This window comes from Sander lucioperca, chromosome 5, assembly GCF_008315115.2.
Source record: "Sander lucioperca isolate FBNREF2018 chromosome 5, SLUC_FBN_1.2, whole genome shotgun sequence".
In the NCBI taxonomy this organism is placed as follows: Eukaryota; Metazoa; Chordata; class Actinopteri; order Perciformes; family Percidae; genus Sander; species Sander lucioperca.
The window spans coordinates 32,076,566-32,099,458 of NC_050177.1; the positions used below are offsets into that span (position 1 = coordinate 32,076,566).

The window sequence follows — 22,893 nt, forward strand, 5'->3', positions numbered from 1 at the left end:
TACAGGTCAACTACATAACGCCTAGTGTCTACGTTGGTAGGATTAACTTTTAAAATGCCTTCTCCTAAAGCTAAAAACCCCGTTCTCAGCGGTGGAAGCCTGGTGCTCGGAAGCTCCAACGGCCGCTACGAGTTCATGTTGCTGACCAAGCTGTTGAACCGGTCCTCGCTGTCACATCTCCTCCAGCGGCAGGGCTCCGAGCCGGCCACGGCTCGCCTCTGAGCATCGGAGAGCCCCACTCAGTGCCGTGTGTGTGTGTGTGTGTGTGTGTTGTGTGTGTGTGTGTGTGTGTGTGTGTGTGCGTGTGTGTGTGTGGTAGTAAAGAGAGAGAATGGGAGAAGGAAGTTTGTGGTGGACCTGGTCACCACAGACCCAAATCTTCTCAGCTGTTGCTACTGTCATGTGCTGCACTGTCTCTTCATGTGGCACATTATGTTTGGTACGTTGTATGGGTCACTTCTTATATTATAACAAGGCAATACAATGTGTAATCAAGTGATGACTGATTATCAGTAATGTAAATGCTAAATGCCCTAATACCTGTTGATACTACAATAATACAAAGTATAGGCTCTTAACCTTGCAGTTTTGCACATATCATGTAAGACGCAATTTCTCCATTTCTTTGCACAAAACTCTCCAGAAAGTGCCATTTAATGGTTTATTTTTCAAATGTTTTTCACGGGGGGGCATACCCCCGGGCCCCCCTAAGGAGAGCCCCCCCACATAACAAATCCCAATTTAACCCCTGTATATATATATATATATATATATATATATATATATATATATATATATATATATATATATATATGTAAAAACTTCTGGACTATTACTTAGTTTTTACTCTCAGTGTGTTCTGAGTGACAGTGTGTGTTATCTCAGTGTGTGTGTGTGTGTGTGTGTGTGTGTGTGTGTGTGTGTGTCTCTCAGTGTGTTCTGAGTGACAGTGTGTGTTATCTCAGTGTGTGTGTGTGTGTGTCTCAGTGTGTTCTAAGTGACAGTGTGTGTGTGTGTGTGTGTGTGTGTGTGTGTGTGTGTGTGTGTGTGTCTCAGTGTGTTCTGAGTGACAGTGTGTGTTATCTCAGTGTGTGTGTGTGTGTCTCAGTGTGTTCTAAGTGACAGTGTGTGTTATCTCAGTGTGTGTGTGTGTGTGTGTGTGTGTGTGTGTGTGTGTGTGTGTGTGTGTGTGTGTGTGTTCTGAGTGACAGTGTGTGTTATCTCAGTGTGTGTGTGTGTGTCTCAGTGTGTTCTAAGTGACAGTGTTGTGTTATCTCAGTGTGTGTGTGTGTGTGTGTGTGTGTGTGTGTGTGTGTGTTCTGAGTGACAGTGTGTGTTATCTCAGTGTGTGTGTGTGTGTGTCTCAGTGTGTTCTGAGTGACAGTGTGTGTTATCTCAGTGTGTGTGTGTGTGTCTCAGTGTGTTCTAAGTGACAGTGTGTGTTATCTCAGTGTGTGTGTGTGTGTGTCTCAGTGTGTTCTAAGTGACAGTGTGTGTTATCTCAGTGTGTTATCTCAGTGTGTGTGTGTGTGTGTGTGTGTGTGTGTGTGTGTGTGTCTCAGTGTGTTCTGAGTGACAGTGTGTGTTATCTCAGTGTGTGTGTGTGTGTGTGTGTGTGTGTGTGTGTGTGTGTGTGTGTGTTATCTCAGTGTGTGTGTGTGTGTGTGTCTCTGTGTGTTCTGAGTGACAGTGAGTGTTATCTCAGTGTGTGTGTGTGTGTGTGTGTGTGTGTGTGTGTGTGTCTCAGTGTGTTCTGAGTGACAGTGTGTGTTATCTCAGTGTGTGTGTGTGTGTGTGTGTCTCAGTGTGTTCTGAGTGACAGTGTGTGTTATCTCAGTGTGTGTGTGTGTGTGTGTGTGTGTCTGTGTGTGTGTGTGTGTGTGTCAGTGTGTTCTGAGTGACAGTGTGTGTTATCTCAGTGTGTGTGTGTGTCTCAGTGTGTTCTAAGTGACAGTGTGTGTTATCTCAGTGTGTGTGTGTGTGTGTGTGTGTGTGTTCTGAGTGACAGTGTGTGTTATCTCAGTGTGTGTGTCTGTGTGTCTCAGTGTGTTCTGAGTGACAGTGTGTGTTATCTCAGTGTGTGTGTGTGTGTGTGTCTCAGTGTGTTCTAAGTGACAGTGTGTGTTATCTCAGTGTGTGTGTGTGTGTGTGTGTCTCAGTGTGTTCTGAGTGACAGTGTGTGTTATCTCAGTGTGTGTGTGTGTGTGTGTGTGTGTGTGTCTCAGTGTGTTCTGAGTGACAGTGTGTGTTATCTCAGTGTGTGTGTGTGTGTGTGTGTGTGTGTGTGTGTTATCTCAGTGTGTGTGTGTGTGTGTGTCTCTGTGTGTGTGTGTGTGTGTGTGTGTGTGTGTGTGTGTGTGTGTGTCTCTGTGTGTTCTGAGTGACAGTGAGTTTTATCTCAGTGTGTGTGTGTTATCTCAGTGTGTGTGTGTGTGTGTGTGTGTGTGTGTGTGTCTCTGTGTGTTCTGAGTGACAGTGAGTTTTATCTCAGTGTGTGTGTGTGTGTGTGTGTGTGTGTGTGTGTGTGTGTCTCAGTGTGTTCTGAGTGACAGTGAGTGTTATCTCAGTGTGTGTGTGTGTGTCTCAGTGTGTTCTGAGTGACAGTGAGTGTTATCTCAGTGTGTGTGTGTGTGTGTGTGTGTGTGTGTGTGTGTCTCAGTGTGTTCTGAGTGACAGTGTGTGTTATCTCAGTGTGTGTGTGTGTGTCTCTGTGTGTTCTGAGTGACAGTGTGTGTTATCTCAGTGTGTGTGTGTGTGTGTGTGTGTGTCTCAGTGTGTTCTGAGTGACAGTGTGTGTTATCTCAGTGTGTGTGTGTGTGTGTGTGTGTGTCTCAGTGTGTTCTGAGTGACAGTGTGTGTTATCTCAGTGTGTGTGTGTGTGTGTGTGTGTGTGTCTCAGTGTGTTCTGAGTGACAGTGTGTGTTATCTCAGTGTGTGTGTGTGTGTGTGTGTGTGTGTGTGTGTGTCTCAGTGTGTTCTCCCTAAGTGAGCCCTGAGGACTAAGGACTAAAGACTCCCAGACTTAATTGATCTCAGGTGCTGATGAGTGAGTGTGTGAGGCCACATGAGCTCAGATAGGTATACATGGGATTGGGACAGCACTTTGCAAGATCACATGTTACCTTGGCGACGTTTAATAACAAAGATGTTGCTGACACTTGCCGGTTTGGGATTTTTCATTTTAAGTTTGTTTCTTTCCACACGGCCAAGGCCCAGGAGACGGCTGCCTGATTCCACGTTTTTTCAAACTCTTGTTTTACAAGCTGGACAACAGGCTGGTCTGTGTTCCCTGGTCGTGTGTCGAGCCGTTGTTTACCTTTGTAACGTCCTTTGAAATTCGACATTGGGACAACCCTATGCCCTTACGAATTTCGCGAGAATGCGCACCGAAGTCCGTGAGTCTGTGAATCCAGACTTTGGGATTGGGCCAGTGTGTGTTATCTCAGTGTGTGTGTCTCAGTGTGTTCTGAGTGACAGTGAGTGTGTGTGTGTCTCAGCGTGTGTTATCTCAGTGAGGATTGTTCTGAGTGTTTCTCTGCTCTGAGCCTGTTCTGAGACGTGTGTGAAGAGTTGTGTTGCTGTGAATGAGTTCTTCAGGAGATGTGAACTGTTGAGTTCAGGTGACTGTTGGTAGTTCAGACTGGAGTTAGAGTTTAGCACATGTGGCTTCAGTTGTGATCAGTGTCATTTAGCAATAAAAAAAATACTGTAACATGTTAACTTATTGACTTTTGGAAAGATGTTGTGGAAAGTTACCAAATACATTTACTCATGTTACTGTTATTCAAGTAGTTTTTTGTGTACTTCTATGTGCTTTTCTGTACTTTTACTTAAGTATATTTAGTTTGAAGTATTGTACTTTGCTACATTTTATATCACATCTGCTACTAAGTTAAAAAAAAAAAATGCAGCGAAAGAAAAGTGCCCCAGGAACTACTGCAGTGAATGATGGGTAGAGCTGTAATAATTCCAGATTTTCTTGGACAATTAATTGTCTCATAAATAATTGCGAGTAACAATATAATTGTCTCTTTCAGTCAAATATTAAAATGTATTTAAGTTAAGTTTTAAGTGAATCCCAGGATACGTCTTCTGGTTCAATCACTGTCATGTGACCCAATTAATGTAATAACACAAATACACAGTCTATGGAGTAAACTAGGCCTCTTTATTATCAGAAAACATTTGTTTTAACTGTATCCCACCTTGTCATTCTTGTTGCTATGAACGTGTTTAGGGTCAAGCGCCAACAACTAACAATTGGAATAATAATAAAAATATATACTCCCACCAATAATCACTTATATAATTAAAATGTGGCATATCTAAACAAAATCAACAATTAACAGTCATATGCTTTAAGACCTTAGCTAATGTTAGCAATGAATTGCAGTTAAACAAAGAAACCGCGAGTATTCAAAAAAATTAACTAAACTAGACAATTCAGCCTGTAACAATGATGTAATGATTGTTACAGACTTAATGCTGGGCAGGAAGGACAGCGCCAGTTTGTGTTCACTGGAACTAAAACCATGAGAAGGATGGAGACTGACACCAGTAGAGCAGACCAAGCTACAAGTGGAACCTGTTATATTCTGCTGAACTTGAACTAGAAGGAAATGAAGTAAATGTCCTGGTAAGGAGGGGGGGGGACTTCCTCCCAGGAGACCGCGGTTCATGTCCTGTTTTGAAAAGAAAAGGAAGCAGAGTTTTTATCCTTAGGGAACAAACGGAGCTACGTCACATTCTGCGTCACCATGGTAACCTTCAGGAAGAGAAGTCACGTCTGATTAGAACCCAAACCTCCATCTTTTTATCATCTTAACTCAGTAGTTTTGGTGTCTAACCCTAACCAGACTGGAACCTCTTCACAACGTTAACCACGTCTTTAAAACAGCGACCGTTACCTTCTCTGGTTTAGATATGAGGACGGAGAACTCTCCTGTGGGTCAGATTAGAGGGGGGGGGGGTTTAATTTGAAATCTCTGCAGCAGCTACAAGAGTTACACAGATTGTGACATGACTTTACCATTTGAGATATTAAAGTAAATACAACACTGAGCAGCATTGATTTACAGTTTACAGCTCAGATGGTATTCATAGTTAGTTTTTTCCTCTTTTGTTCCTGGTTTTTTGTTTGTTTTTCATTTTCTATTTTAACATCCTGATTTTTATTTTCACATTCCATCCATTAAAGTCCATGTAAAGCAGCATGTAACTGTCTTTAACAGCATATCTGACTGAGAGGCTGCAGAGAACTACAGTAGAAACACTATATGATTCCAGTATCTTAGAAAGAGAATTAAATTCAGAGCATTTTTACATAGTGTTGTCTCCGTCTCAGACAAAAAGAACTGGATTTTATTTCAACACCACAGCTGTGGGGATATAACCTAATTGCGTGTGCATTTACAGATTTATTTGCATTTTGACATCATTGCTAATGTCAGCTCCGACATTCACCACACGCCGTGGTACCGCTCCCTCACTTTTGGATGAGAGAGGTAGAGATGTGAGCGTATGGCTTCTATTAGTATCTTCAGTGGTTCCCAAAGCCCAAGATGACGTCCTTAAAATGTCTTGTAGAAAATATTCACATTTAAGATGCTGCAATCAGAGAATCTTTTCTTTTTTCATGAAGAAATGACTTAAAGTGATGAATCAATAATCAGTGTTGTAGAATTTAAAGCTATGTAAGTTGAGCCAGTGGTACCCAGGTGTCTTTAGGTCAGTGTCCAACATCACCTCAGAACCTTTCCAGGTTCACCATCAGCATACCGTCTGTCTTTCAGCAGCTGCAGGGATCAGCTGATGGGGAAATCAAACGCCCCTCGCTCACAACCAATAAAAAGAAGTCGTAAAAACCTCCAAATTAAAACAATAAAAGCATCTTTCTCCTGACTGCAGCTTGCAAATAAAAATACATTTAAATATCTACTCACATTTGTCAACGGGTCTCTAGAGCACAGGCGGCGTCCGACCTGTGTGACCTCATGTTGCAGTGGATTGTGGGATACGCTTCATGCTGGAAGCTGCACTTTATATTCTAGCTGGAAGGAAATCAAAGTGAGGGAACGAGGGAAGATGTTAAACCATATTCACACCAGAGTCAACCACACTTTCACTCTCCTGCTGACACTGGCATTTACTACATTTCCCAGAATCCCCTTACCCCCCCCCCCCCAAACAGATCTCTTTTAGTTGTTAGAAAACGTCCCAACATGAACGTCAGATAGAAGATGATTGATGAGGATTAAACACTGACAGAAACTGTAAATACTAATCTTTATACATCATAAACATGGTGAATAAATCAGACTCAGAACAGAGCAGACATTACACACACATTTCATATTTTATTTATGGTTATTATGGTTCCCAATGACGCTCTACACAAGTATAATTAATGATCACTACTTTCATTTAAATTTGGGTGTTTTATTTAATGGTATAGCATTTGTGATCTTCCCGGGTCAATTTTGGTGGTGAAATGGAGTACTATTGTGCTTTACAGCAGTTGAACACACACATACACACACACACACACACACACACACACACACACACACACGCTGTAACCACCTGTGGGTCCCGGAGTCTCACTACATTTTAATCTTATCAACATCACTGGAGGCCACAGCTTCATCACCGTTCATTAAAGTTGATTCAAGCAGCAGTCTGTCGGGGGGGCAGTGAGCGTGCTGACGGTCGTTCTCTTCAGAAAACGTCCAATCTAACAGGATCCCATAAATAAACTAGACAGAACCTCACGACGAGCCAACGCAGTGATTACATTCTTTAGTCCAACCTCTTTGGAGGGATATACATATTAAACATATCTCAACTTGAAAGGTCCAATATGTAATACATTTATTGTATTAAATCAAGAAATGTCCACAATATTTTAACAGATATTAAGGAAACATGCTAAGTTGAAATACTATATTTTCTGACAACAATGCCAAAGCCAGTGTTCTCCATATTGAAATATAAATTTCCATATTTTGGCCTGTGTGTTGCCTATTTAGACACCAGTGTTGCCGGACATGAAACGCAAACACGTAAAAACAAGGTGCTGACTGCAGTGATGGTAGCAGCAACCAAACAAACTGGATTAACAGATATAGATTCATTCTACCCCACCTTAAAAAACTCGTTACATAACCAGAGCAGAGGTAAAACGCGGGGAAATATTGGAGATGCATGTAAAAGGTGGAGACAGCTTAGAGCCCTAAAGGACGCCGAGTTGGCTCATTTCCTCCTAAATTAACAAGTAATCTTAATTTATATTCCAGCCTACGTAGTAGGGATGGGTATTATCAGTCATTTCAACAATTCATGTCCTCGCATTAAATTATATAGAGTAGCCTAGCCTACTCGAGGTAGTTACTTGTGATATAGCCGTTAAACCGTTAAAACTAGACAGATAAGAAGAGGCATTGTTTACAAATATACATTGTAAGGCTGGCTGCACAGATTATGCAGACGCAGACCTCTATGATTGATTGACTGACACACACACACACACACACACACACACACATTGTTAAAATCAGACGCTGGACGCTTTATTAGGCTAGTCTTTCTACATGGGTTTGGTTAATTATCAGGCTATAATAAGACCACGTCGGCTATGTAATCGCTGACAACCGGGACAATCTCATAGTGGTTGGTGTAAACCGGGACATTTTAGCGTCCAGACTTTTGTCGGGACTCGGGACACGCAACTGAAAATCGGGACTGTCCCGGTCAAACCAGGACGTCTGGTCACCCTGTGTGTAGTGGCTATCCAAAAGGCCGTTAATGAGTCACTCTGTAGGTGTCTTGAGGAATGTTCTTTACGCCTACTTGTATTACAAAGAGTTTGAAACGTTCTATCTTCTTTGGGTGAAGTTCCCGTTTATTGCAATGATTGAATATTTTCCAGAAACAAAAAAGTATTTACCATTTTAAGTCTTGATTTAAAGCTGGTAACAAAAGCTGGTTTAACGGTAAGAACCGTGTGCTCCCCACACCTACAGGCTCTACTGAATACCTGCTCACTGATTACCTGTTCATGTAATGATACCTATCACCATGTAACCAAGGTATCCTATACTACACCCTAGTGGTCAGAATGGATATTACAGACATTTAATGATACCTATCACCATGTAACCAAGCTATCCTATACTACACCCTAGTGGTCAGAATCTATATTACAGACATTTAATGAGACCTATCACCATGTAACCAAGCTATCCTATACTACACCCTAGTGGCCAGAATATATATTACAGACATTTAATGATACCTATCACCATGTAACCAAGCTATCCTATACTACACCCTAGTGGTCAGAATGGATATTACAGACATTTCTTCCTTTCTCTACATTTGATAATTAACAACAGAATGAAGGGATGATCCACGGAGCCTCGCCTCTCTTCCTGGTTCCTTTAGAGTGGTTGTTGTGTCCTGAACACTGACCTGAACATGGCTGGTATCAGAGTCCCAGTCTGCTGCTTGTCTTCTGGGGACCTTGTTGCTCCGCTGCTCCAGGTTCTGGTTGTCCTCCTCCATTCCTCTCTTGTCCTGAAATCCAGCAGATGTCCACTGGGGCTGCTGGACTCACTCTGGATTCTGTTCAGTACAAATCAAAGCAGCAGAGATATTCAGATGCTTTCCTCACATCCACAGAGTGCTGATAATGTGCTCGGTGTTAGCGTGGAAACAGCTGCAGCTCTTATCTGAGGAATGCTCTGGTTTCCATTGAAACCTTTTCAAATATAAACCACCAAGGACAGACTGAAGTCAGCTGACTGTTCACTCCCTGAACTGCATGTTTATCTAACTATAACTCAAGGACCCTCTGTGTGTGTGTGTGTGTGTGTGTGTGTGTGTGTCTTCTAACTATCTCCAGAACCGTTCATCCTACTTCACACTCGGCCTCCTGGGTACAACATAAACTCAGAGTAGTTTGGAGAAAACAGCTTTGGATATTATTAAACTGTAAATAAATCTAAACAACTGGTTAACAAAGTTTAAAAAACGCTGCCATAGTTCTGGCTCCTCCGTGTCTACCCTTCACAATAAAAGCCCAGCTTAACTTCACTCAGAGCATTTCACTGACAGGAAACTCAATAAAAAGTTATTTTAGCCGACACTACATATCAAACAGAACGCAATTTAAAGCTCCAGTATCCTAGAAAAACTACATTTAATTTGTTCTGGCAATGTAAGATAAAGCCTACTTAATGATTAGATTTTTTTACGTTTGAACTTTGCATCAATAAAACTCTTCAAAACAAAAGACAGCTGTCTTCCTGTCTCACTCAGACTCGGTTGTTTAAGTGTGCTAACTTATTAACATTAATAACATTACCACTGTCAAAATACCTCCTCTATAAATCCTTACTTTATAACCTATAGACCGGCGTCATTAAACGCTGACTGTGGCGATATCAACATGCAATATTGATGTTGAAAAAGAAGACACTAAAATGTAGTTAAGAAAGCTACAGGCAGCAGTACCACAGGCCAACCAATGGGAACAGTTTCAGACAGCTTGATCTAAAAAGTCTGACACACTTTCACAACAGTAAGACCGTCTGCACACTGGTTGCGTGTCAGCTGCGTGGCTTTTTGTCTTTAATTTTAATTGTTAAAGTTTTGTCTTTTTTTTCAATTTACAGCATTAAAATGCATTCGTTCAGTGGCGCAGATATGTCATATGTTAGACGTTCATATTAATTAGAACAGTTTCCACTTTTGCTAATTTTTCGTACAACTTCATCTTCTTCACATTGAAGCCTGCAATTCAGTGTAGTGACAGCTTTTCAGAAAACCTTTAAATATTCCACTTTAGTATCATACATGTTTGGGGTTATTTAACATGTTAAAGAAACATAAACTAATTAATACTATTCCAACTTTTCCAACTATTCTTACTGCCTCACCTTCTTCTTTCACATTAAAGCCAGCAATCTAGTTAAACTTTAGCAATTTAGCTTTTCAGCATTCACAAGCATTTTCTGCAGGAAATGCATTTTCTAGTTACTTTTCACATGAGTTTTTACCCTTCCTTCATGTTTGTGATAAACTGAAGTATGATGTCATAAGAGTGTCATAAAAAAAGAATAAACCTGCAAAATAAGAAGAAACTAAATGTCAAAGTTCAATTCAGTTTATTTAAGAAGAGGACAGCTCAAATTAATAAAACAAATGATTATACATGGGTTAAATATCCCAGAATTAGCCAAAAGCTCGCAAACTTCCCCCCCTGAATACAACCAGCTATATATATATATAATATATATATATATATATAAAATATATGTGTATGTATAATATATGTGTTGACACAGCGACCATTTCCTAACGAACATTGTGCTCCTCCTAATGCATGTGTGTCTATGGAGGCAGAAGGTCTATCCACAATTAAAATCATAATTTCTCCCTGAATTTCTAACTGATTTTCAAGCAGTTTACTACAAATGCCAGACATGTATTTATAATACAGGATAGCTGATTAAATTAAAAATGCAGATTTTCTCACCTTAACTTTTTCAAAATATTTTGAAGCTAGTGACAGTCTGCTGATTTAAGCCTTGATACAATTTAAACAGGTGAGTTATATAAACAGTTGTTATGAAGTGTGAAATTAGCTTCATAGACCAAAACCATTTTTTTGTACCAGGCTGTAAACATGTTTATTTCTGATGTAAAGTCTGGATTTTTTCACATGGGGGTCTATGGGGAATGATGTGAGGAACTGTTCAGTGACACACATAACAAACATAGTTTTCAGCATCTTACTGAGATATTAATAATCACTTAAATAAAACATACATGACCTGACACAAGCCAGCATTAGCTCAATTCAGTATCAGGACAGCCACTTAAAGGAGAATTCCGGCCAATTGTTACGTTAATCTTCTGTTTTTTTAGATTGAAAAAAACCTGACCCTTAAGCTTAAGCTTAAGCTTCGTTAAATCAACGTAATTAAGGTTGTACGGTAGGGCTGCACAATTGATCAAATTTTAATCACAATCACGATTTTGGCTTCCCACGATCAAATTCACGTGATCTAGCGATATTTAAAATGATTCATTCCGTTCATAGAACGCTCTATATCAACGTTTTTTTTTCTTCTTAAAGCTCCGTAAACCACTCTCTGATGACGTGCCTCCATGAGCCAATCAGAGTTGTTCCCTGCACCGCGCAGCTTAGTTCCTAGATGTAGACAGTCACAGAGGACAGAGTAACGTGAGGAAAATTCCACAACAGATAGCAGTCGGTCATAAGTCGTCACAAGGTTTACCAGTTTACCAGGAAACGCAACATTTAGTCCCGTCTGTGTTGTTTTTCAGACAACAGCAGTGACCATAGTGCTAGCTTGAGTCTGTTAGCTCTTAGCTTTAGCGGCAGACTGTTGTACGTCCCGCTGTTGTAATCTTCTACGGTGAAATACAGTCACACTACACCGTTTAGCTGTCAGCATTTTAGCCGTGTTTAATCCAGTTACTACTGTAGCTAATGGTAGGCTAACGTTACCTGGTGTGTAACGTGTTATTAGTGTTAACTAGCGTGACATGCAGCAATGTTTCTGTTGCGTCTGACGTCTGTTTTGGAGCATCACAGCGCAACGCAGACATTTAAGTGGCACCGTAATCCGTATTGCTATTTTGTCCGGTAGATACCGGTTAACGTCCTGTATCTTTTCACGACAAACGCGCATGTGTGGAAAGCGGTCACACAACAGCTGAAATGACTCCTTCATAGTATCCTTCAACAAAGGAGGAATGTAGCACAATATGGATTTGAAAGCACTTATAAATAGCCAGTGACAATAAAATTTGTTTTGGTTAAAATCAACAAATAATCGTGATCTCAATATTGATCAAAATAATCGTGATTATCATTTTGGCCATAATCGTGCAGCCCTATTGTACGGCTCACTGTGTTTCTGCACAGAGGATGATTACTAGCGCACACAACACGTTGATGCTTCTGTGGACACAAGACTGACGGCCCAGATTACAAATGAACGAAGACGAAAATAGCGAGGGTCTAAGAGACAGGCGAGAGAAAATGACTGCAAACATGCTGTTACATCATCTTTGTAGAAAACATTCAGTGTACTCATCCATTCCATGGAGCGAACCTGACACAAGGTATCTAACTAACGTCTGCTGCTCTCGTCCACCGCGCTGTTTTACACAACCAGCCTACAGCATGCTGCTCTGCAAATAACAATGTTTTACCAACAGGCTAAAATGAAAGCTGTCGGTTCGTAGTCTGTTTATTAGTTTGCTACTAATCTTTGGAAACTTAGCTGCTGCCGGAGACAAACCGGCTCCGCCCCCCCAGCGTGGCCACTGAATATGCACGTGAATGACGTCATCATGCCGGTGATGTCTGCATTCTTTATTCTCACTCAGTATTAGGCTTCTGAAAATGTGTCCCCCAGAACAGAGTAGTTGAATAGCCCTGCTGTAAGCTTTGTACAGCAGGGCTCCAGACTGCGACCAAATGGTCGCATTTTGCGACCAAAATTTGAGAGTGTGCGACTGAATTTTACATCCAGTCGCACATGTGCAACCAGTAAATTTGCCCCCTTTTTTACACGTTAAACGTCGAAATTTCCGTACCTGAGCGCGTAAGCTCAAGCTTATCTGTCCTCTCTGAAAATTGACAGAGAGCGGAGCTCTGACACAAACACACACACTCGCACACACACACATAGCTGCGGACGGTGCAAACTACGTCGGCTGCAGTTTTGTTGAAGTCACAGTGAGTCACGGAAATGCCGATAAAGTGGTTTCAAGTGTGGTTACAGTTTTTTAAAACTTCACGCAGACAGCGTTTGCTGCGATATGATATTAATGGATATTTATCTCTACAGCACCTTTCTGCAACAAGGCAATTCAAAGTGATTTACATGAAAAATTAAAGAGCAATTAAAAATGGTCTAAGAATATACAAATACAAGTATAAAAGTTACAGTGAGTAAGAAATGAATAATTATTCAATTTAATAGGTTGTAGGGATGGGTTTGGGAGGAGGAGGATATTGTTTAATTAATAAAATAACATAATGTTCTAAGTACATAGGATAAATTGGTTTGACAATAAGTTTTACAACTGAAATAATTGTTTTGTAATTATAGAGGGAAAGTACCAAAAGAAAGGTACCGTTGGGTAACGGAACCAAATTTCAGGTATCGGTACCAATATTGGTTCAGTAGTAGCCTAAACAACGCATGTTTAATTTTAAGTTGAATTCATTGTAATTGTAGACTAGAGCTGCTATATATATATATATATATATATTTTTTTTTGTCGGTTAACCTTCTGTGTTGCATCTTCAAAAGTGACACTGAATTTGAAACAGCACATTGTAATTTCTGGATCTATTATCAAAGTATTTATTAGTAATACAGTGGAAATTAGTAGAAATGTGAATATTTGGTTAGCATGTTGATTTACGGTGTGTGCCCCTACATTTTCTGGTTGTGCCCCTAAAATTTTCAGTTGGGGGTAGAGCTTAGATCGGCCCAAAAAATCAAGCCCGAACCTGCCCGAGCCCGAGCACGTTGCGTCCGAGCCCGGCCCGGCCCGAAACATTAACTGTAATTATGAGCCCGAGCCCGATTTAAACCCGACAATTTTTTAATATGTGGGCCGTAATAACTGACGTTCTCAACTACAATTCAGAGTTGTTTGAACTACAGAAATCTGTTTAGAATAATACAACAAGGACGAAGCCTGTAAACGGCGCTGTTTGTTTAGAATGGAACGGATCGCAAATGGATCCGAATGAAGAAACGTAAAAAAAAAAAAAGAAACAATGATGAACAACATATTGTTGTCACTGCCCACGACTTGTTTAAACTGCTTCCATACCTCCGACTTTCCTCCACACTTGCTCAAAGTTAATTCTCCTGTTTTTCTTTTTTTCTTTACATCTTCAAGCTCCCGGTGTGATGCGTGCGAGAGGAGGAGACTCCGCGCATGAAGTGCTGCATTTTGTAACTGCAGCCTAACTTTTGTACACATTTGTTACTTTTATATAGCCTATATATATATTTATAATATTTCTGATTATGGCATAGCTATCTCCCCACCCAAATAGGATAATAAGGTAATGGATAAAAAAAAAAAAAAAAAATTGCTTGATCAAGGGTCCAGCCCAGGCGCGGTCCGGCCCGGGCCCGGCCCGGCCCGAGGATGTGGCGGGAAATAACGGCCCGAGCCCGACCCGAGGTCCGGTCGGGCTCAGGTCGGGCTCGGGCTTGGGCCGAGAATCTAAACTCTAGTTGGGGGCCACTGTGCTCCTAGTGAAAAAAGTTAGTCTGGAGCCCTGTACAGTCACATTTACCCTCTGGTTAGTGAACAGCTCTTTTGCAAATCCAGTGCAAAGAGCCAGAGGCAAGAAGGGGAAGGGGGTGAAAAATATTAACATTTGGGCCCCCAAAAATGTACTTTTTTTTAAGGGTCTTGGAATTTGGCAATAAAAAATGTTGCTTTTTCTAAAAAAAAAGGATATACAAAAGTATATATACAAAAGAAAGGTTTCCTTTTTTGTAAACAGCAATAATAAATATTTACTATAGCTGTTTAGTAAGTATTTCTTACTAAGTATTTCTTATCCAATTACTTGATTAATCGATGGAATATTCGGTAGAATACTTGATTACTAAAATAATCGATAGCTACAGCCCTAAAACACATGAACTGTTCAAGTCATTTTTTTTAGCAGCAGCAGCAGCAGCCATGTTCTGATTAAAACTAGTCAGTTATGAAGGTTTGCTTTTTTTCTTCGTCTTCAATGAAATATAAACTGAATATTTCAGCAATTTGACATCACCTTAGTGAACAGTGATGGGGAATTTTGTAAATTGTATTTACCAGGTGATTAATTAAGAACTAACACTTCTTCGCTGCAGCATTAGTTAAAAAGCGCTAGGAATTGAACCTAACTAATTTTAGGAAAACTAACTAATTTTGAGTGGAATAAATCCCTTCAAAGGGAGGGAGTGTAATGTGTAGTCCTAGCCAGGATAACATACATGCTGTTCAGAAGATAAAGTTACTGCTGGTCAGCCTTCAATGTGGAGAGAAGATCAGAAAATAACAACACAGCTATCAGGGCATGAGGAGGAGGCAGGAGGACACAGCTTGGCTCTGAAACATGTTCACAACGAGGCAGTGTGAATGCGCTGGTGTCTTTTAAGGTGACCACTCAGAGAAAAAGTTTTACCACATTGTTCACACCAGTACGGCTTCTCTCCAGTGTGAACGCGCTGGTGTCTTTTAAGGCTACTACTCTTAGAAAACGTTTCCCCACATTGTTCACACCAGTACGGCTTCTCTCCAGTGTGAACACGCTGGTGAGATTTAAGGCTACTGCTCTGAGTAAAAGTTTGCCCACATTGTTCACAGCTGTAAGGCTTCTCTCCAGTGTGAACACGTCGGTGAGATTTAAGGTGACCACTCGTAGAAAATGTTGTACCACATTGATCACAGCTGTAAGGCTTTTCTCCAGTGTGAATGCGTTGATGTATTTTTAGGGTACTCTGTTGTGTGAAAGCTGTCCCACATTGATCACAGCTGTAAGGCTTTTCTCCAGTGTGAATGCGTTGATGTATTTTTAGGGTACTCTGTCGTGTGAAAGCTGCCCCACATTGATCACAGCTGTAAGGCTTTTCTTCAGTGTGAATGCGTTGATGTTTTTTTAGGTTACTCTGTAGTGTGAAAGCTGCCCCACATTGATCACAGCTGGGTAGATTGTCTCCAGTGTGAACTCTCTGATGAATCTTTAAATATCCAGATGTTGTGAAGGATTTGTCACAGTGTTGACAGTGGTGACGTGTGGGTCCCTCTCCTCCTCTCCGTTTCTATAGCAACAGACAAACATAGAGAGAGAGAGAGAGAGATAGAGAGAGAGAGAGAGAATATTATTGTTTATCGCAATAATTTCTGGGACAATTTATCGTCCAGCAAAATTTGTTATCGTGACAGGCCTAGCATTTTATGAACAGAAAACCTACCCCTGAGTTCCCCAATCCCGCATTTGAGGTACAGGTCATGGGGTTTCTCAGATTTCGCTTGAGACCGGTAAGCATTAGCCTCGATAGTAGTCGTGTCTCCTTCATTGCATATTTTTATATTTTGAATATATCCCTCCATTGCATACTGTAACCCCTTTTGCCTCGATCTGGAGGATATCGCGGAGGTATTGCTCCAAAAAAGGTCACTGACACGCACGGGTATACCTCTTCCCGTCATGGCAATCTGTCGCACTGGTCGTGTTTGACCATTTGTTTGTCGGACGTAGCAACAGTAACTAAGGGGGGCGGGGCTCGGCGAAAGGCTAATTATCACAATTATTTGTTGATTTTAACCAAAACAAAATTTTATTGTCACTGGCTATTTATAAGTGCTTTCAAATCCATATTGTGCTACATTCCTCCTTTGTTGAAGGATACTATGCCATTTCAGCTGTTGTGCGACCGCTTTCCACACATGCGCGTTTGCCGTGAAAAGATACAGGACGTTAACCGGTATCTACCGGACGAAATAGCAACGCGGATTCCGGTGCCTCATTACGGTGCCACTTAATTGTCTGCGTTGCGCTGTGATGGAAGGTGCTAGACTTTAACTCCTCCTCCTAGAGATTTCATCCGAAGGACTTCAAATTTGGTCTGTACCATCTCAACACCATAAAGATGAAAAGTTATTAAAAAAAAACATTTCGTCAAACGGTGTGGGCGTGGAGGTCATTTTGAGTGTTGAGCGATGAATGAGAAAGTGGCTGTAACTACAGTGTACATTGTCATATCTGCTTTAAATTTCCCACAATCAACAAGAGTCAAGGCCTGAGGCCATATGCAGGCCGATATTGACTTTTGGTCATAGCGCCGCCCGCAGGAAATCAGCCTTATATGACAAACATCATCCGATTTACATGAAACTTATGTGTGGTCTACATGTGATACTGAGCCGCCCCCTATACTGTAACCACACCCACTTACTCAGGCCACGCCCCCTTTCATAACATTTGAACCGTTTAAGGTAGAGTCTTGTGTGAGGTATCATTGAACTCAGCAGAGACTTTCTTTTTTATTGGTAAAGGTTTGGCCTGACCCCTATGCCCCAAAAAAGTTATCCGATCTGTGACTAAAAATCGTGGTCCAAACCGAACCCTGAGTTTAGTGATCCATTGCACCCCTACTATTTTACATGTACGTATATGCATGTTGCAATGTCGAGAGTCATTTATATATAAATCCTAAAAGACATTTGTGAAACCCTCTGTGTGCATTCATTAATATTGAGATTAGATTTCTGGGACTCTTCAGTCTGGAGTAACCTCTTTCCTTCACTCACCTCCTCCTTCTTCCTCTTGCTCCCTCGCTCCTCTGAGTCTCCCGAGGTCTCACTGACAACTTTCCTCTTGCCCTCCTTCTTCTTCTCCTCCTTCTCCTTGTGTTTCTGCGTGTACTCGGTGATAAGATCGGGGCAGTCCAGGTTGTCTTGAGGCTCCCATGTGTTATCCTCACTGGAAAGGTGAGTGCAGACAGAAGAAAATCTCCTCAGACTTTGTTTTTAGGCATTACATTCTCACTCTAATTGCTAATTTGTATTATTCCCTTTTTCTATTGCCTTTTTGTAAGGTTATTTGCGGGTCTGCAAGTTAGTGTCAAAATACCAATATATACAAAATGTCATTTATTCACTGTATAATAACACAATACCATACACAGTCCTATATATTTATCTTTATTTATCTGTAGTTTATTGTTTTTTACTGTTTGTTTACTTCCTATATTTAGCTAAAAGTTTGTTATTCTTATACTGTATTTTTTATACCTTTTTAATTGTTATGTGTTTTGTAAGCTGCTGAAATCTGCTGCTGGAAATCTAATTTTCTTGCAGGAGTCATCCCAAAAGGATCAATAAAGAGAAGTATAAGTCTAAGGCTGCGTCTCATTTCTCTATTAACCCTACCCCTTAGCCCTTGGCCCTTGTTTTGCGCGCTCCCGTGAGAGTAAGTGCTGTGCCAATACTCATTTTGGTGGCGGGGTAGGGCTAAGGGGAAGGGCTATATACCCCTTAAGGCCGAGTAAGAACGCAAGCTTACTTGAACAGCAAGGGCTATCCTGATTCATTGCGCAACAGGAAACATGGCTGCCAGGTCGACCAGAGAGATCCATAAATGTACGTATTTTCGGCTATATATATATATATATATATATATATATTAGGGCTTTCAAACGATACATTAATCGCGATTAATCGCATATTTTATCGGATGATTAAAATTCTATTATTTTGCATTTCAGAACAGTTTTTAAGTACATATTAACAATCGAAAGCAATTTGTACCAATGTATCTTGATTGCGAATCAAATGAATGCAAAGAACGTTACTTTATGAACTTGATTTTAAGATTTGTAATTATTTATTTACTGTAAACAAAAGAAAAATGTGTGAATCTGTCATTATTGCACAATTCCTCCAAGTACCTAACTAAAAAACAAAAAATCCCTATCCTTACTAGAGTCAATATAGTGTTTAGTAACTCCTAAATGAAAACTACTGTCCCCCTCGACGGCAACGAGACAGGTCAGAACATGCCAACTGTAGTACGTCTTTAAGACCCGAGTCCTCTACGATGCTGACAGGTCTGCAGTTAGTTGCCACCCATTTCGCAAGAGCTGTAGTACATTTTTGGGATTTGGTTTCAGCCACAGGTCAGCAAGTAGCACTCTCCAAAATACTGCTTTGCCTGAGTGGGTAGCATGCTAGCAGGTAGCATCACGTTAACTGTACTACTATACTTAGCTCTGTAGGTGGTAACTCAAGCTTTACGTGCTTCGGTGATATTTTAATTCGGCTTTACACAATGTGCATATGGAGTTTTGGAAAATAAAAAGCGCCATTCAGGATTTCATTGCTGTTGTCTTTCTCCATCATGCTGCAGCCTGCAGCAGCAGGATGTGTTACAAGGAAGTGGCAGCTTGATGATAAGCAACGGTGCTGCAAAGGGTCAAAATAGAAGCTAATAGTTAGGTACAACGCAAAGCCGAGTGAAGTGTAAAATAAATTAATAAATGCCAGCATGCGATTAAAAAAATGAATTGCATCGCGTCTGCCCTTAATCGCATCTCGATTAACGCTGATATATATATATATATATATTTTATATATACATATATATATTTTATATATACACATATATATATATATATATATACACATATATATATATATATATATATATATATATATATATACACATATATATATATATATATATACACATATATATATATATATATATATATATATATATATATATATATATATATATATATATATATTAGGGGTGGTACGGTTCATGAAAAAACATCCGAACCGCTCGGTTCGCTTGTCTCGTTTCGGAGCGTGTGTGTCGCACAGTTCGTCAGTACACTGTTAATGTGCACTAACCACTTACTGCTGTAGTGCCCACTTCATACACCTATGTTAAAACACTTGGAAACGACGAGGGGGATGAGCGTGACGAACGCAACACATGGCAGCTGATTAGACAAACGCGTCACATGGTTCTTGCTGCTCCCGAATTTTACGAAAATAGTTCACCGAAAAGTGTTTCTGAAAACATTTTAAGCGAGAAATAGGCCATACAGTTGCTGAATCTGTCTGTTTTTTTTGATCGACAAAGGTCAGTTTAAAAGATTTTCGTCAGATTTTGAGAGGCGCCGAGCCGACTGCTCCTCAGGTGGAGCGTGGAGTGCTGCAGGTCACGTCACATGCAGAAATGTCAAGTGGGAGAGATGAGGAAGGCTGCCTGGAGTTGGAGGATGTGCCAGCGTCGTATATAGTCTGGTGTGTGGGAACATTTTGGATTTCATGTTACCTATGATGACAGCGGAAATAAAACGATAGAACTGCCACTGTGTGCATGTATTGTGCAACATGCATTCAATATGCTAATTTTAGCTACAGTATCTCACAAAAGTGAGTACACCCCTCACATTTTAGGAAATATTTAATTATATCAGTTTAAGGGGACAACACTGAAGAAATTACACTTTGCTACAATGTAAAGTATTAAGTGTACAGCTTGTATAACAGTGTAAATGTGCTGTCCCCTCAAAATAGCTCAACACACAGCCATTAATGTCTAAACCGTTGGCAACTAAAGTGAGTACACCCCTATGTTAAATTCCCATAGAGGCAGGCAGATTTTTATTTTTAAAGGCCAGTTATTTCATGGATCCAGGATACTATGCATCCTGATAAAGTTCCCTTGGTCTTCGGAATTAAAATAGCCCCACATCATCACATACCCTTCACCATACCTAGAGATTGGCATGGGGTACTTTCCATAAAATCATCTCTCGATGCAAATCAAACCAGCTATTAGGCTAACTGAAATACAACCATGCCAATCTCTAGGTATGGTGAAGGGTATGTGATGATAATGTATATATCATATGCTGAAATATATTTCTGGAGTGTTAAAGATTAAAAGAAAAAATAACAAGAAGCGTACAGAACAGAAAACCGTGACCCTAAAACCATGATACGAACCGAACCGTGGGTTTTGTGAACTGTACCACCCTATCTGTATAGAACAAAGAACAAGTATTAATATTATAGACTCATACTTACTCTGAGAACCCCTTCCATTTCAGCAGAAACTCTACTCTTCCCTTCACCACTCTGCGGTCCAAAACCTTCTCCACCACATACTCCTCTTCCTCCTCCTCCTCCATTGCTGCTGCTGTGGCGGATGCTGCTCGTGCCGCTGCTGCTTCTGCTGCTGCAGGCTGCTCCTCCTCCTCGGCCTTCTTGCCCTTCTTTCCTGCTCTGGTCGCCAGCTTGACGTCTGCTGAGGGCTCCTTTGGTAGACCCAAGGGGGAAACATGCAGAGATAATGATACAAGGGTTAGAAGAACTAATGGGAGGTGGGAGAGAATTATAGTTTACCATGTTTTACTATATTAAAATGTTCTGTTTGAATGGAGAAAATGCAAGGGCTGATGAGGTGACCAATCCATAGGACTTCAGAGTGTGAAGTATCTCCTGCATTCAAACTGAAATAACTACTAAAATGTAAGCCACAAAAGTCATTAACTGGAGCTACAAGCTACATGCACAGTAGCCTCAATCAACGGCAGTTCATTTACCAGAAAATCACCAGATGTTCCTCACCTTGCAAATCTCAGTTCGTTTCGGGAAACAACAACAAACTTTGAGCTAGCGAGCTACACGCTGAAAATGACAAGTTTTGAAAAAAATTTGGATTGTGCAACAAGGCAGGCCTGGTTGGATCTTTCTGGGAATAATTGTAAAGATTAACAAAGAATATGTTTAACGTTACGCCATTTTATATCTAACTGGGATGTTTGGGGACCGATTGTGGCAGGATTGCTGCAGACGAAGTAATGTTACACAGGGTGTGACGGGGATAGGTAGCGCGTAGCTTAAAATAGGTAGCGCATCGCTACCGTGACGGCAGCCATGCGCTACCTATTTTATCTCTCAAGGACTGAGTGTAAAGGTTGCCTGTATATGTTTGTATAGCGTTCTGTTAATTACCACACACTGTTGTCAAATCATCTGTTAACCTAGTCATTCATCATATTCTTCATAGTAATCCCGTAGCTTTTTTGTGTACACATTTAACTTCTAATACTGCGGTGATTTATATGCAATTGCTACAACCATCAACACATCATTCTATGATTGTTTTAGACCATAACAGTTACTTTATAAACATGACAGGTTAAAATAATCACGCAACACTTATGTCTTTGTTAACTAGTGTCGTTTATTGAGTTTAAAAGCTAACAGAGGGTAAAATGGTCTTTGTCTTAGCAGCATGTGCTCTCTTTGTTCTAAAGAATCCTCTGGTTTAAACGACTCTAGGACTCCCGGGGTAACAGGAAATTACAATACATTTGTTAGCCATCAAGATGTATTGTGGCTTTGTCTAATGTGAATGTGCATCATATACATGATATTAAGTAAATGACTAGCTTCATATATAAATTTTGGCTGTATGGAGCCTTTACTGTCTGCTCACCTGAGCCACCCCTGCTTGGTACGGTCACATTGGTATGTTCCAATTCGAGGGACGGGCTTCAGGCTATATAGCCTAGCAGTTGTATTTGTTCAGGAGACAGAGGTTGAGGAAAACCTGAGGGAGTAGTGACTTGATTTAAGGTCAATTAGGAAACAGTTGTATGTTTGTATTATGTGATTGTTTTGACTCTCAAGTCAACTAACTTTTATTTTCTTTAAAGTATATATTTTTCTGCTTTCCTGAATTTTTTGTTAACTTTTATATCACGATTTTACCTCATTTGGCCTTAATTGGGGTAAACAATAAAAAAAAACCATCTTGTCAACTTCATCTCGGACTCATCCTGAGTGTTTACACCTGCTCACGACTACTCTTCATCATCTACCCCTAACACAGGGTGATACACTGGTGAGAGCACATTACATTTAACCATGTATCAGCTCATTTAAAGAGCTCATTTTACCGTATTGTGTGAACAGTTAACTTCATTTTATGTTACACTGTGGCTAGGGTTGGGTACCGTTCACATTTTTACCAGTGCCGGTACCGATACCTGAAATGTGTGTGTGTGTGTGTGTGTGTGTGTGTGTGTGTGTGTGTGTGTGTGTGTGTGTGTGTGTGTGTGTGTGTGTCTGCTCTCTGTCAACATGCAGATGGCGTTTCTTCTATCGGGGTGAAAATGTTCCACCTAAACAACTTCCTTCCTGAGACTATTTAGCAGAGCCAAAGTCGTTGCGTCCGGAGCTTAGCGCCGCCCGAGACGATTGTGATTGGTTTAAAGAAATGCAAACAAGCCAAAGCGTTTTATC

At 40.6% G+C, this 22,893-nt stretch overlaps 3 protein-coding genes across 3 annotated transcripts in view; all 3 read right to left on the minus strand.

Annotated features, from left to right (window-relative positions):
• LOC116038066 (NACHT, LRR and PYD domains-containing protein 3-like) overlaps nt 1–22,893 on the minus strand; it is a 1,733,742-nt gene that overhangs the window by 891,468 nt on the left and 819,381 nt on the right. The window lies entirely within an intron of this gene.
• The window catches only part of LOC116034665 (NACHT, LRR and PYD domains-containing protein 12-like), a 575,637-nt gene that overhangs the window by 361,204 nt on the left and 191,540 nt on the right, over nt 1–22,893 (minus strand). The window lies entirely within an intron of this gene.
• The window catches only part of LOC116040282 (zinc finger protein 436-like), a 188,047-nt gene that overhangs the window by 163,108 nt on the left and 2,046 nt on the right, over nt 1–22,893 (minus strand). The window contains exons 2-3 of the mRNA XM_036001625.1: nt 20,668–20,897; nt 17,374–17,545 (exon numbers count right to left, since the gene is read on the minus strand). Of these exons, the coding sequence (XP_035857518.1) occupies nt 17,374–17,545; nt 20,668–20,771 (276 nt within the window). The 5' untranslated portion in view covers nt 20,772–20,897. The remainder of the gene's footprint in view (nt 1–17,373; nt 17,546–20,667; nt 20,898–22,893) is intronic.